The following is a 14,660-nucleotide window of genomic DNA, read 5'->3' on the forward strand; positions in this document are numbered from 1 at the left end:
TGTAGGATACATATATAGCTGTGCGTTGATATACATCAGTCAGTCAGTCAGTCACCTTTTCCTTTTATAAATGTATTTAAATATACACCACCAAATTATCAATGTCGTATAATATAATCAGCCTTAATTTTACTATACCTAGGTCGCTATGATCTATACTTTAGAAGTCGAGTCTCGTCCATGTCTCGTCACTATAGGATGTTTTGTTTGTAATTTGGTAATTTGTATCATGGGGAAGTAAAATATACTTAGTTAACATTCATTGACCATCGAAACAACATAAGATAAGGTATACCTACTTGTTTATTATGATATACTTAGTACGCGACAGGTCGAAATGGCAATCGGGGAGGGAACGCCCAGCACACCCGCACAGCCCCAGCGACAAGGTACAGGCAAGCGCGGGTGTACGGGACGTCCCCCCACCTCATGCCCGGTGTGCGTGGCGTCCCCACCCCGATTGCCATCTTGAATTGTTCCTGCCATTATCCACCCAGCTAGGAATCCACATTTCCTGCGAAAAGTGCGCGAGTGTTTCGACTTTCGACCTTATTAATTTTCTCCTCCGTGGTTTTGACCGCCAAGAGAACGTCGCTGAGCTGGTTTTTAGGGTTCCGTTTTTTCTTTTGAGGTACGGAACCCTAAAAACCAGCTCAGCGACGTGAACCGGAAGGAGAAACGGAAACGACAGACAGACAGACAACAAAGTGATCCTTTGTTGTCTGTCGGTCTGGCAAGAAACCTACAGGGTACTTCCCGTTGACCTAGAATCATGAAATTTGGCAGGTAGGTAGGTCTTATAGCAGACATTAGGGGAAAAATCTGAAAACCGTGAATTTGTGGTTACATCACACAAAAAAAATTGTGGTCATGAACTAAAAATTATTCTTTCAAGTGGGGTAACATAAGAAAGTGCTTCACTTGTTCATTTTTATTTATTTTTATGCATCATAGTTTTTGATTTATCGTGCAAAATGTCGATGAAATACGATTTGAGTACGGAACCCTCGTGCGCGAGTCTGACTCGCATTTGGCCGGTATAAGTACATATCAAGTTTTATTATTATTGCATAAGTACATATCAAGAATTGCGGATTAAATTAGTGGTCAGAGCGTCGCGGGCGCGATCCCAGGAGACGCAGGTTCGATTTCTGCCGGTCCGCAATTTTTGATTAGGTATTTTAAATTATTTAGAAATTTCCTTGAAGTGTAGGTAAAAGTCAAAGCACTATAAAAATAATAAAAATATTATAGACGTACTAGATGATGCCCGCGACTTCGTCCGCGTGGATTTAGGTTTTAAAATCCCGTGTGAACTCTTTGATTTTCTGGGATAAAAAGTAGCTTATGTCCTGCCCAGGGAATAAGCTATCTCTGTACCAAATTTCGTCAAAATCGGTTGAACGGAACTTTTAAGAATCCCGTGGGAACTCTTTATTTTTCCGGGAAAAAAGTAGCCTATGTGGGAATAAGCTATCTCTGTACCAAATTTCGGCAAAATCGGTTGAATGGAACTTTTAAGAATCCCGTGGGAGCTCTTCAATTTTCCGGGATAAAAAGTAGCCTATGTCCGTACCTAGGATGTAAGCTAACTTCGTACCAAATTTCATCAAATTCGGTTAAACTGTTGGGCCGTGAAAAGCTAGCAGACAGACAGACAGACAGACAGCATTTATAATATTAGTATGGATACAGCGAACTTCTCGTGGTTGACGTAAGAGATTTTTTCTGTAATAACCAATAGGTAGGTAGGTATAAAAAATTAAAAACAGCAATGTGCTTAAGTTATCATGCATCGATTTTGTTTGGACTCGTAAATATTAACTAGCGATATTATTATTGGGCAAAAAAACCTGTTGCTTGACGCAATCAAAATACACAGAATCAAAATACAAAATACAAAACATACCCTACCTAGCATACTTAATAATTAAATAGTAGATACGTAATCATGCAAATTATCATTATTATTGATTGCTTATTGGATAAAAAAAACCAGCTAAGTGTGAGTCAGACTCGCGCACTGAGGATTCCGTACTACAATCGTATTTTATCGACCTTTTATACGATAATTCAAAAACTATGATGCATAAAAATAAACAAAAATCTGTTTTAGAATTTACAGGTGAAACCCTTTCTTATGTTAGCCCATTTGATAGAATAATTTATAGTTCATGACCACAATTTAATTTTTTTGTGTGATGTAACCAGATTTTTTCCCCTAAGTCTGCTATAAGACCTACCTACCTGCCAAACGGGAAGTACCCTGTAGGTTTCTTGACAGACCGACAGACAGACAGACAGACAACAAAGTGTATAAGGGTTCCGTTTTTCCTTTTGAGGTATGGAACCCTAAAAATTCATTACTAATATTTTATAAATGCCAAAGTATGTATGTTATAAAAAAAAATCATTTCATTTCATAGGCTATTTTTATCCCACGAAATCAAAGAGTTCCCACGGGATTTTTAAAAAACTAAATCCACACGGACGAACTCACTGATGTCATGTATTATTATATCTAGGTACTATACACACACACTCTATTAATAAACATTGACTAGAGCGAGATTAACTTTATTCCAATTTGTTTCCAAGTTTTAAGTCTGTATTTATTTTTAGGTATAATAGTTTTTTATTTATCATGCAAAATGATACAAACTACGATTGTAGTACGGAACCCTCAGTGCGCAAGTCTGACTCGCACTCGGCCGGTTTTTTTTTACATATTCTTGGATTCGCCTAAAGTACACCACTTTTGAAGAACCCACTCAGTGTCGGTCTTGAAGACATGTTTGTACACTCATCGTATGAATCTAGTTTGCGGAACTGTTCTGTGTTTTCCTCCTGACATAATATAAAAGATTGTTGGACGATATCAAACGCAGTATTAGCACAACTTAGGAACAAGAAACTTGAAACGTAAGTCAACATCTTTCGCATAAACCGGTTGCCATTAATGGCCGAAATTAATAATGATTCAATGTAATATTATCTCTAATTTTTCGATTTTTTTGCATACATTTTAACAATACATATTGTGTATAGAAATAAGAAAAATTATATAATGATTTACATTGAGAATAAAAAAACTAGATAGCTGCTTAATGTTATTAACTTATCTATTAATAAGTAACTTAATTTTTAGGGTTCCGTACCTCAAAAAGAAAAGCGGAGCCCTTACAGGATCCTTATAAGTCTTATAGCAGACATTAGGGGAAAATCTGTAAACCGTGTATTTGTGGTTACATCACACAAAAAATATTAAATTGTGGTCATGAACTAATAATTAGTATTTTGAATTTTCGAACTAAGATAGCTGGTATGGTATGGTAATGGTAACCCCCCCAATGGTACCGTACCATATGAAAGGGTTTTGCCTGTGTATTCTAAAACAGATTTTTATTTATTTTTAGGCCTATTGAATTATCGTGCAAAATATCGAAAAATACGACTGTAGTACGGAACCCTTATTGCGCGAGCCTGACTCGCACTTAGCCGGTTTTTTTATTTATTTTAATACCAAGTTACGCGGGACATTGGTTTCATCGTGCTCGCACAAAGGCAAATTTCTCAATAATATTTGGTCAGCTGAGCCTAAACATAAACCTAACTAACATAGGACAAATAATCAGTTTCAGCATAGCTCGGTCTATGCTAAAATTGATAAACTGAACTCCATAAAAAAGTGTCAGGATAAAGATATACTACTTTATAAATAAAAACCGACTTCAATACCTAGCCACAAACACTAAAAATAAAAAATAAAATTAATTTATTACCGAATATATTATGCCGTGATATTATGTATACAAGAATTAATATAGTTCCATGATAATGTTGTTTGGGGTCGGTGCCAATGAGGTGCCATTGTGGAGTTTCATAAAAATATGAAGGCACCGGCACCAAAAAGTATTATCATGGAACTATATTAACTCTTGTATACATAATATATTCGGTCATAAGATAATTTATTTTTTATTTTTAGTGTTTGTGGCTAGGTATTGGAGTCAATTTTTATATTTTTTGTAAAAAAAAAATTGTATAAGTATATTATAATCGACCTGTACTACTACTAGTAAAATACTTTTTGTTCTCATTTTATTATTAGGATGCAGATTATTGTAGTTCTGGCAACTTTGGTGGCAACGGCATTGGCGATTCCTGCTGACACCTACAATCCTAAGTACGACAGCTTCAATGTTCAGGAACTGAAGGAAAATCCACGTCTGCTTAGCAACTTCGGGAAATGCTTCATCGACAAGGCGCCATGCACCGCTGAGGGATCCGCTTTCAAAAGTAATGACAGGTTTTATTCTTGACTAATTTCTATCTGGATTTCTTGCACGACAGCGTACTACAACACAAAATTGAAGATAGCTATTTTAGCGTTTAAATTATCGTGAGTGATTTCCATTATAAATGTAGAAGATAACCGGCTTTACTCAAGTATTTAGTCGACGCTAGCCCGACTAGTTACGAACCCATTCGGGTAAGGGTGTCTGGCAGAGGGTTGCCACAATACTAAGTGTCTGGCAATGCGTCGGTCAAAACTGAGTTTTTTTTACCCATACGATGTCGGGGCATGTCATCTATTTACCTATTATTTTATTAATATCATAATCAATTTTTATAGTGTTTTACCTTCACTTCAAGGAAATTTCTAAATAATTTTAAATACTTACATAACAAAAATTGCGAACCGGCAGGAATTTTTGATATGTATTTTAAATTATTAATATCATACTTATTGTGTTTCAGAAATAGTTCCCGAAGCGGTTCAAACCAGTTGTGGAAAGTGCACGCCCAAGCAACGTGAGCTAGTGCGCGTAATAATACGCGCTTTCCAGAAAGATTTGCCTGAGATATGGGCAGAGCTCGTGAAGAAGCACGACCCCAATGGCCAGTACAAGGAATCGTTCAATAATTTCCTTAACGCCGACAACTAATTCTTACCAAAGACCACCATATTTAGACCACGTAGACCTTTCAGGGCACTGCGTGCAAGTTTTCAAGTTAAATCAACAACACGGCAAGTCACGTAGGTTTACCTATAATATAAGATAAGTTACAGGGTGAAATACGAATTTCGCCGTTACACTTCCTTTTCAATAGGACCTTTCAGGGCACTGAGTGCAAGTTTTCAAGTTAAACAATAACAAATAACTCTGGAGTTACGTTATTCCACCAAACGACAGATGTACGCCAACGCACAAGTCGTGTTTACCTGCTTGAAAACTAAGGGCTTTCAACATACATAACGTACTGACATCTATTAATTCATGTAATAATAATAAAAAAATTAGTCGAGGTCAATGGCTGTAACTTTTTATAATATTTTTCTTTTGATTTATCGTGCAAAATGTCGAAAAAATACGACTGTATTTCAGAACCCTCGGTGCGCGAGTCTGACACAGTCGGTTTTTTTAACTTAAGTATGACTATGTTAATTAATGAAACCTAGCGTTACTGAACTCTGAAAAATGTCTGTGATATACGATAATTTTATTCAGGTCCGTATTAATTTGGTAAGTACTTTTTAAGCCGAAATTCAAAAGAGTGGAGTTTTGAAATCAAACATTTTCAAGGTGTTATACAATTTTTTATTCAATACTTTTTATTTTTTGTTTCATAGTTCTATAAAGTATAAGTATATTTTAATAAAACACGTACTTTTTTAATATTTCAAACGTTTTTTTTTCGGAAAGATCCTGTACCTAGTAATAAATCTGAATTTAATTTTACTGGCCTAAAAGTTGATTCTATACAGAGTAGCAGTCGTATAGAAACAAAGTAGTTAGCCTAATATAGATGTGAGGTCGGGGGTCCAAGTCTCATAGGAGGCGCGCTTAGGACGACGTTACGGTCGAGCCCTAGGGCTCAAACCCAAAGTTCTGGCCCACCGGTGAGGCTGTAACTGCCAGTAGCAACAATATAACACAGTCCGAAAGAAAAAAGGTTCGATCACACGCACGCACCTCTAACTTTTCGGAGTTATGTGGGTTTTGAGCAATTAAATGTCAGTTGGTTTAAGATGAAGGAAACATCGTGAGGAAACCTGCATGCCTGAGATTTTTCTTTCAGACTGGGTTATATACGTACTGCTGGCCCTACTGGCCATTACAGCGTCAATTCTCCATAATGTTCTCAAAGGTGTGTGAAGTCTGCCAATACGCACTTGGCTAGCAAGGTGGACTATGTAATGGCTAAACTGTTAAACGGATGGCCCATGAAAAGCTAGTAGACAGACAGACAACTACAGTTTCGCATTTATAATATTAATATGGATAATACTTACTCGTACAGTGCATTTTAGTTCAGTAGTATATAAATACTGTTTTTAAAAGTTGGGTAGACTAGTCTGTACCACGGAGGAGTCTCTCGTCCGTGGTTTCTATCGTGCGGAAGTAAAATAGTTTTAGCATTCATTGCACATCGAAGGAACATACCTACGATAAAATGTAGAAGAATCCGGCTGTTCTCACATGTTTAGCCGTTGTATGCTCGACTAGTTTCTAAACTAGTAGTGAGTCCCTGTGAAAATGGACCCGGGATGGGTTTTAACCTATCCGGGATCGTATTTCAGAGAAACTCAGTTCGCAAACGCTTCGCGGTTGAAATCACTCACGATAGTTTAACGCTAAAACATAAGATAAGGGTTTAGTTTAGAACTTTAGATAACTTAGATACGTGTTTATTATCATATTTTACATTTTTCGCAGTATCTGTTGAGACCTAGGATGTAAAGTCATTCTTGACGAAATTATCAAATAAAAACCGGCCAAGTGCGAGTCAGGCTCGCGCAACGAGGGTTCCGTACTACAGTCGTATTTTTTTGACAATTTGCACGATAATTTTCTATTTTCTAATTATTCGATTTTCTAATTGTGAAAACCTTTTATGAGCTTGTAGTTACTTAAGTTTAAGATTATAATAGATTAATGTAAGCTGTTGGTTCTCCTAATAAAATAAAAATAAAAATAAAATAATTCAAAAACTATGATGCATAAAAATTAATAAAAATCGGTTTTAGAATGTACAGGTGAAGACCTTTCATATGATACCCCACTTGATATAGTTATCTTACTTCGAAAAATGAAAACATGTACTAATTATTAGTTCATGTCATGACCACAATTTTTTTTTTTTTGTGTGACACAAAACCACAAATTCACGGTTTTCAGATTTTTCCCCGAATGTCAGCTATAAGACCTACCTGCCAAATTTCATGATTCTAGGTCTACGGGAAGTACCCTGTAGGTTTCTTGACAGACCGACAGATAGACAGACAGACAACAAAGTGATCCTATAAGTGTTCCGTTTTTCCTTTTGAGGTACAGAACCCTAAAAACTACGAGCTATAATTAGACGCAGGTAGATTCGTAGGTAGGTATAGCTATTTTATTTTATTTTATTTTATTTTATTTTTTACATCTTATTAGAACGGCAGTGCCACTTACACTAACTAGATAATTAATAATAAATTTAAATACAAATAAAGGTACAAGAAAAAAGACATAAAATACAAAACGATAAAAAATCAAAGGATTTTGAATAATAGCTATGTTTATGTTAGATTTTTTGACCGTTTGGAAATCCGCGTCATTCGTCGTCGATTGTCTTTTTTGTGTTGTCCAAATAGTACAAAACAAAGTTTGAATTTGGAGTTTGGACAACACTTTATAAGTGGCTCTAAGAACATTTTTCAAAAAACGAACACCACTTTTTGACACGGCCGCTCTGTGTTGGCCAGTGTTTGGCCATCTCGAATACAGTCAGCCATGTTTACTTGCATAATATTTTGCGTTCTATTCATTTATTAACCGACTTCAAAGAAGGAGGAGGTTCTCAATTCGTCGTAATCTATTTTTTTTTATTCATGTTCCCCGATTACTCGAAGACGCCTGGACCGATTTTGAAAATTCGTTTTTGTTTGAAAGGGTATACTTCAAAGGTGGTCCCATATAAATTTGGTGAAGATCTGATGATAGATAATGGAACTCCTCAACGGATAAGAGTAAATTGCTCGCGATCAGTGTAATAGCTTAGTAAACAGTAGATTTTTAACCAGGCATAGATTATTTTAATAACATGGGGCCACTAAAAATAATTGTGAAATATTTTTTTTTTACGAAAAAAATAAAAACCGACTTCAGTACACAAACACTAAAAATTGAAAAATAATTTAATTTATTACCGAATATATTATGTATACAAGAGTTAATATAGTTCCATAATAATATTTTTTGGGGTCGGTGCCAACGAGGTGCCATTGTCGAGTCTCATGAAAATATAAAGTCTAGACAATTCGCGCAGCTAAAGCTAATTGGCACCGGCACCAAAAAGTATTATTATGGAACTACATATATTATTAACTCTTGTATACTATAATATATTCGGTAATAAATTAAATAATTTTTCAATTTTTAGTGTCTGTGTATTGAAGTCGGTTTTTTTTGGATACATTTTCCTCTCTGTCACAACATATAAAAGATTGTTGGACGATATTCCACGCAGTATTAGCACTACCTAGGAACAAGAAACTTGAAACGTAAGTCTGCATTTTGCATATAAACTGGTTGCCATTTATTCATCTTATAGGTCCTATAGTACGCGACAGGTCGACATGGCAATCGAGGAGGGAACGCCCCGTGAAAAAAACAATCTATTTGATTTGAAATAGCTAAAATATCATGATCATAATAATAACAAACCAAAGACATAAACTTGCTTGGACAACTCCAAGTACAACAGCTGTAAACTGATAATACAAAATTATGAATTTTCAAACTTTATCATGTTATTTCCTTAGAATCTAAAACGTTCTCAAAATGGAAATAATATCAAATAATTCATTATATTGATAAAGTACAGAATCATAACAAATATAGCTACTTATTTGATTGTATTAGGAATTGTGTAGCCACGTCAATACACCTTATTAGATATGTCATTATACCTTTATCAATATATGTTTCATGACAAGACGTACCTATATTGACAAAGGCAATATTACTGTCCAGAAGTAAATGTCATGAAACAACAGTGTAGCTACGCCAATACACCTTATGAAATATGTCAATATACGTTTCATGACAAGACGTATATTGACAAAGACAATTATTATTTGTTTGGAAGGGGTAACGACTTGTACACAGACTACAGTGTATATAGGGACTAGGGAGAGACTTGTATTTAATACGGGTATTTTGGATGTTAAGTGTAAGAGAAATGTGACACACATAAAGACGTTTTCTTTTTTAATTATACATTAGTATAATTAAACAAGAAAACCGTAACAATTTCGAAACCGTAAGCATTTCGAACCGCGTGATCGCGATCGCGACCGCTCGAATTCGTTTGCGAGAGGCCGGGCAGCGAGTTTTTGAAGAGGTGTACCGTACTTACTTACCCAATATTAACACTATTATTTAATACTAATTATGTAATTATTTTTTCAATAATTTTATATTGACATTATTACTTATATTTTTTAATTATGTTTTTGAAGAAGATTTATTTTTCATATAATTTTGTAGATCCCAAATGGTAGGGTAAGCAGTGCATATTATATCTAAGGGCCGACTGTCCCTGTCCTTAGATCTATACGAAAATTGTAATAAGCTACCCGTGCGAAGCCGGGGTGGGTCGCTAGTTCTAAATATCTGGTAAGTAGGTTTTTAGGTTGTAAGATGGTACGGAACCCTTCGTGTGCGAGTCCGACTTGCACTTGACTGGTTTTTATTTGATGTTTGATATAAGTAAAGAGTAGATATACAGAGTTAGGCTCGGGGACGCACCTTAAAAGTTTTCTATTCTTATTATAGGTATTACGTATAAGGATGAAGGCTATTGTAGTTCTGGCAATATTAGTGGCAGCGGCGCTGGCCGTTCCTGCTGAAGCCTACAGTCCCGAGTTCGACAACATTGATGTTGAGGAGGTGGTCGGAAATCTACGTCTGCTTGTCTACTACGGCAAATGCTTTCTCGAAGAGGGACCATGTACTGCGGAGGGAACCCATATCAAAAGTAATGACAGGTTTTATTATATTCTTCGTAGTTTCCGATTCCTCTGGTACTGCAAATTTTCATGGGCGGCAGTTATCACTTTATACGTCAGCCTACTGATTCGCTAACTCAGTGTCTGAATGGTAACCACCGAGCTCATGTTTTGACTATTTTATTTTTAATCGATTGAACGTTTTCTAAAAAAAAACCGGCCAAGTGCGAGTCAGACTCGCACACTGAGGGTTCCGTACTACAGTCGTATTTTTTCGACATTTTGCACGATAATTCAAAAACTATGATGCATAAAAATAAATAAAAATCTGTTTTAGAATGCACAGGTAAAGCCCTTTCATATGATACCCCATTTGATATAGTTATCTTACTTCGAATATTAAAAACCTTATTAGTTCATGTCATGACCACAATTTAATTTTTTTTGTGTGATACAAAACCACAAATTCACGGTTTCAGATTTTTCCCCGAATGTCAGCTATAAGACCCACCTACCTGCCAAATTTCATGATTCTAGGTCAACGGGAAGTACCCTGTAGGTTTCTTGACAGACAGACAGAAGACAGATAGATAGACAGACAGACAGACAACAAAGTGATCCTATAAGGGTTCCGTTTTTCCTTTTGAGGTACGGAACCCTAAAAATTAGCAGAGCTTAGTAGGAGAGGAAAGGGGAATATTAGTCATGATTAACATGGCTAGTATTTAATAAAAAAGAAAAAAAATTGTGTTCCAGGTGTGATTGGCGAAGGGCTTCAAACAAAATGTGCACATTGCACGCCCAAACAACGTAAGTCGGTGCGCATAATGATACGCGCTTTCCAGAAGGATTTGCCTGAGATATGGTCAAAGCTCACGAAGAAGCACGACCCCACTGGCCAGTACGAGGAATTCTTAAATGAGTTCTTGAATGCCGACGACTAATTCTTAACAAAAATCATTGTCAACACTTACTTTTTAATAGGACCTTTCAGGCATTGTGTGTATGTTTTCAAGTTTGACATCAAGAAACAACTCTGAAGTTTATTTCACACTACGGGCTATAATAGTAGAATATTCAAAACACATCATTTTGAAAATGATTTCAATACATTTGTTTAATCGCGAAATAAGTTTTTCTATTCCTTTAAAAAAAAAAAACGTCTTGGCCCGAAAAATGCTCATTTACAGCGGACTTGTTGTTGACAGCGGTTGTATGGAAGCAGGCGTTACTTTGCGGAAGTCCATGATATACAATGAACCAAAAGCTTAATCCATACTACTATTATAAATGTGAAAGTGTGTCTGTCTGTCTGCTAGCTTTTTACGGCCCAACCGTTCAACCGATTTTGATGAAATTTGGTACAGAGTTAGCTTATATCCCGGGGAAGGACGTAGGCTACTTTTCATCCCGGAAAATTGATAAGTTCCCACGGGATTTTAAAAACCTAAATCCACGCATCAGCTAGTTTGCTATAATCCGCTGAAACAGGTTGAATCTGTATGGTGCAACATGCAGCATGCAAAATGCACCGCCCGCCCTCCCACTGCTAAACATGGAGGAAGAAGTAGCCACCAGGCAAGCACTACGCACCACCACCACGCAGCACCACACAAATCCCAATGTAGGAATGAAAGGTGATACTACTTGGCAAGGTGGTGAGTGATGTCTTATAACTGGGAGATCCCTCAATTGGTCCAAGGCAAGGCTAATTTGATGGTGGTACTGATGGAAGGCTTCGGCCGTGGCTAGCTACCAGTTCACCGGAGAATCCGTGCCTCCAAGCAATTTAGCATTATGGTAACGTCATTACCTTTTCCTCCTGTTTGAAGGCACTTCTTCAGACTGGGCTGTGAGACTAACAGTCCTGCTTCGATAGGCTATAGTCCACGACAGGTTGAGATGGCATTCGGGATATGAGGCGGGGGGACGCCCCGCATACCCGCACGTCACCCGCGTTCGCACGCACCGGGTTAGCGCGGGGGCTATTCGGGTGTGCGGGGCGTTCCCTTCCCGATTGTCATTTCACCCTATCACGTATACTATAGGTAGCGCCCCTTCCACGGCTCTTGCGTACGTCTTAAATCTCATACATGAGAGAGAGAGAGAGAGAAATAAGAGTGTACGCGATAGAAAGAGCAGCGTTTGTTTTTTAGGCCGCAGCCCTGTGCGAGCTCAATTGCATTTTATTGCGCTGTACAAAGAGTCAGTATTTAGGGCGCCTTCAAATTTGCAACAAATTGCTGCGCAGAGGCAGCGCGGCTGCAGCGCTGCTTTGTAAATCCATATATTTTGGAATGATGGAGCGGCCACAGCGCGGGTGTAGCGCGTTTTTATTTAAGTACAATATATTACTTATATGGATTTACAAATTTCTCTTTCCGGCAAATTTTGAAGGCACCCTTATTCAAACGTCTTTGAGGAGTGAGCCTGGAAGGTACTAATAAATATTCTGTGGTACAAAACGTTACTAACGGTGGGCAAATTAATCTTACTCGTAAGATGTAGGTAATTATCTCAAACTAGTTTTTTTTTTTACTAATTTAATCAGAGGTTTTAAGGAAATGGGTGAAGGCTTGTCTAAACTCTCTTTTGGGATCTTCTTTGTCGACGAGTTCAGCCCAAATTTCAGGGAGTCTGGTCCGGAAGGCGTGCGCCACAGTACGAACTAGCTGTTTCTGTTTGGGCGTACATTTAGCACAACCAGTTCTTAGCGCTTCAGGAATTATTGCTGAAAATACAAAATGCAATTTACCTACTAAAAAACCGGCCAAGTGAGAGTCAGGCTCGCGCACTGAGGGTTCCGTACTACAGTCGTATTTTTTCGACATTTTGCACGATAATTCAAAAACTATGATGCATAAAAATAAATAAAAGTCTGTTTTAGAATGCACAGGTAAAGCCCTTTCATATGATACCCCATTTGATATAGTTATCTTACTTCGAAAATTGAAAATAGTAATTATATTAGTTGAACTTTGTAACTACGGTTTTCGGATTTTTCCCTTTGCCTGCAATAAGATATTGCTACCTGCTTAATTTCATGATTCTAAGTCAACGGGAAGTACCCTATAGGTATTCTTGACAGACACGACAGATGAACAGCTGTCTGTCCATTTGTCGTGTCTGTCAAGAATACTGTCTGCAGACAAGAAAGTGATCCTATAAGGGTAGGTACTTTTTCCTGTTGAGGTACGGAATCCTAAAAACAAACTGGGTCTTGTAATATTTAGTAACTCTTACTTTTAATGTCGGAGCCTTCAGCTGTGCAAGGACCTTTGTCGAGGAAGCACTTGCCATAGTTCCTGAGTAGACGCACGTTTTCCATTAACTCCTCTGCGTTGAAATTGTCGTACTCAGGGTCGTAGGTTTGCGAGGGCAGTGCCAGAGCCATCGATACAAATGCTGCTAATACTGCTATTGACTGCATACTGTTTTGAAAAATACATCATAAAATACTGTTTATGCATACTCATAACTACTTATCTGAATCTACGAGGATAAAATGACAATATGTTAGCTGACTGCCTGACTGATCTATCAACGCACAGCTCAGATTACTGGACGGAACGGGCTGAAATTTAATATGCAGACAGCTATTATGACGTAGGCAATCGATAAGAAAGGATTTTTGGAATTCAACCCCTATAGGGATAAAGTATGGGTTAGAAATTGTGTATGGTTTACGCGGATGACGTTCGCGGGAATAAGGTAGTCTAAATCTAAATATATAAAAGGAAAAGGTGACTGACTGACTGACTGACTGACTGACTGGCTGTGCGCTGATATAGCTCAAACTACTGGACCGATCGGGCTGGAATTTGGCATGCAGATAGCTATTATGACGCAGACATCCGCTAAGAAAGGATTCTTGAAAATTCAACCCCTGAGGGGGTTAAATAGGGGTATGATCCATAAGCTAGTGCTTATATATTTCTATGAAGTTTTTTTTCTTAGTGAAAATATACAATAAAAGTTTAAAGCTAGCCTTATCTAATTACTATACAAATCATGCCCGCGTGGAATGGTGCCAAGAAAACTGGCTGCATTTCCGCGCTGGACAGCCAGGTAGAAGAATGATTGGTTTCTATTTACCTACCTTTTATTATGGTAGCACAATCTAGTAGACGCTATTTTTCCTAATTAATAAGTAGGTACTTTGCTTTTCACTTTCACTTTGAGCAACTTTTCACAGCTGCACTATTTTAATACGATTTTGTATTTGCATTAATTTTTATATCTGCATTCAGCACGTTTTATATATTCTAATTCTCTAAGTATATAAGAACTGTCAGCATTTTTAAAAATTACCAATCATATTATTGCAACGTTCAAACGCACGTAAAGCCGAATCAGCGCATTATTCTTTACCTCAATCCAGAGTTATCGCATTTCTAGAGCAGTGGTCTTGTCGAAAGTCAAAGTCAAAGTCAAATTATTTATTCAGAATAGGTAACATGTTACGTTTACAGATGGTTAAAATTGCTAATTTGTAGATGATAATAGGTATAGTGGTGATAATTAATTACGTATCTACTTAAAACTAAAGCTACGAGGGGAGGGTTATTTTTGTCATTTTATAATCTTTATGGGACCATTTCGCAAAATTCCTTTATTCAGTATAATGAGTTCTGCAAATCAGTTCAGAAATCTCGGAGGA

The 14,660-nt window shown here is 37.1% G+C and overlaps 3 protein-coding genes across 5 annotated transcripts; 2 read left to right on the top strand and 1 right to left on the bottom strand.

The window, feature by feature from the left end:
- Positions 1-2,798: 2,798 nt before the first annotated feature.
- Positions 2,799-5,638, top strand: LOC117992128 (allergen Tha p 1-like). The gene is made up of 3 exons (XM_034979801.2): positions 2,799-2,922; positions 4,112-4,299; positions 4,762-5,638. Exons 2-3 carry the CDS (start codon positions 4,113-4,115, stop codon positions 4,947-4,949), a joined length of 375 nt encoding a protein of 124 aa, XP_034835692.1. The 5' UTR covers positions 2,799-2,922; position 4,112; the 3' UTR covers positions 4,950-5,638.
- Positions 5,639-8,469: 2,831 nt separating this feature from the next.
- Positions 8,470-11,126, top strand: LOC117991985 (ejaculatory bulb-specific protein 3-like). 3 transcript variants are annotated; one of them, XM_034979628.2, is made up of 3 exons: positions 8,470-8,551; positions 9,842-10,029; positions 10,757-11,126. In XM_034979628.2, the coding sequence occupies exons 2-3, from the start codon at positions 9,843-9,845 to the stop codon at positions 10,942-10,944; spliced, it is 375 nt and encodes a 124-aa protein (XP_034835519.2). In that variant the 5' UTR covers positions 8,470-8,551; position 9,842; the 3' UTR covers positions 10,945-11,126. The 3 variants fall into 3 exon arrangements, with proteins under 3 accessions (XP_034835519.2, XP_069361704.1, XP_069361703.1); XM_069505603.1 differs by having other exon boundaries at positions 8,507-8,551; positions 9,828-10,029; XM_069505602.1 differs by lacking the exon at positions 8,470-8,551 and adding an exon at positions 9,507-9,668 and having other exon boundaries at positions 9,828-10,029.
- A 1,386-nt stretch (positions 11,127-12,512) lies between these two features.
- Positions 12,513-14,260, bottom strand: LOC117992129 (allergen Tha p 1-like). Its single transcript, XM_069505601.1, has 3 exons — positions 14,100-14,260; positions 13,244-13,431; positions 12,513-12,731 (listed from the first exon to the last, which is right to left on the bottom strand). Exons 2-3 carry the CDS (start codon positions 13,428-13,430, stop codon positions 12,544-12,546), a joined length of 375 nt encoding a protein of 124 aa, XP_069361702.1. The 5' UTR covers position 13,431; positions 14,100-14,260; the 3' UTR covers positions 12,513-12,543.
- Positions 14,261-14,660: the final 400 nt, after the last annotated feature.

The sequence above is a fragment of the Maniola hyperantus genome, chromosome 20, assembly GCF_902806685.2.
Source record: "Maniola hyperantus chromosome 20, iAphHyp1.2, whole genome shotgun sequence".
NCBI lineage: Eukaryota > Metazoa > Arthropoda > Insecta > Lepidoptera > Nymphalidae > Maniola > Maniola hyperantus.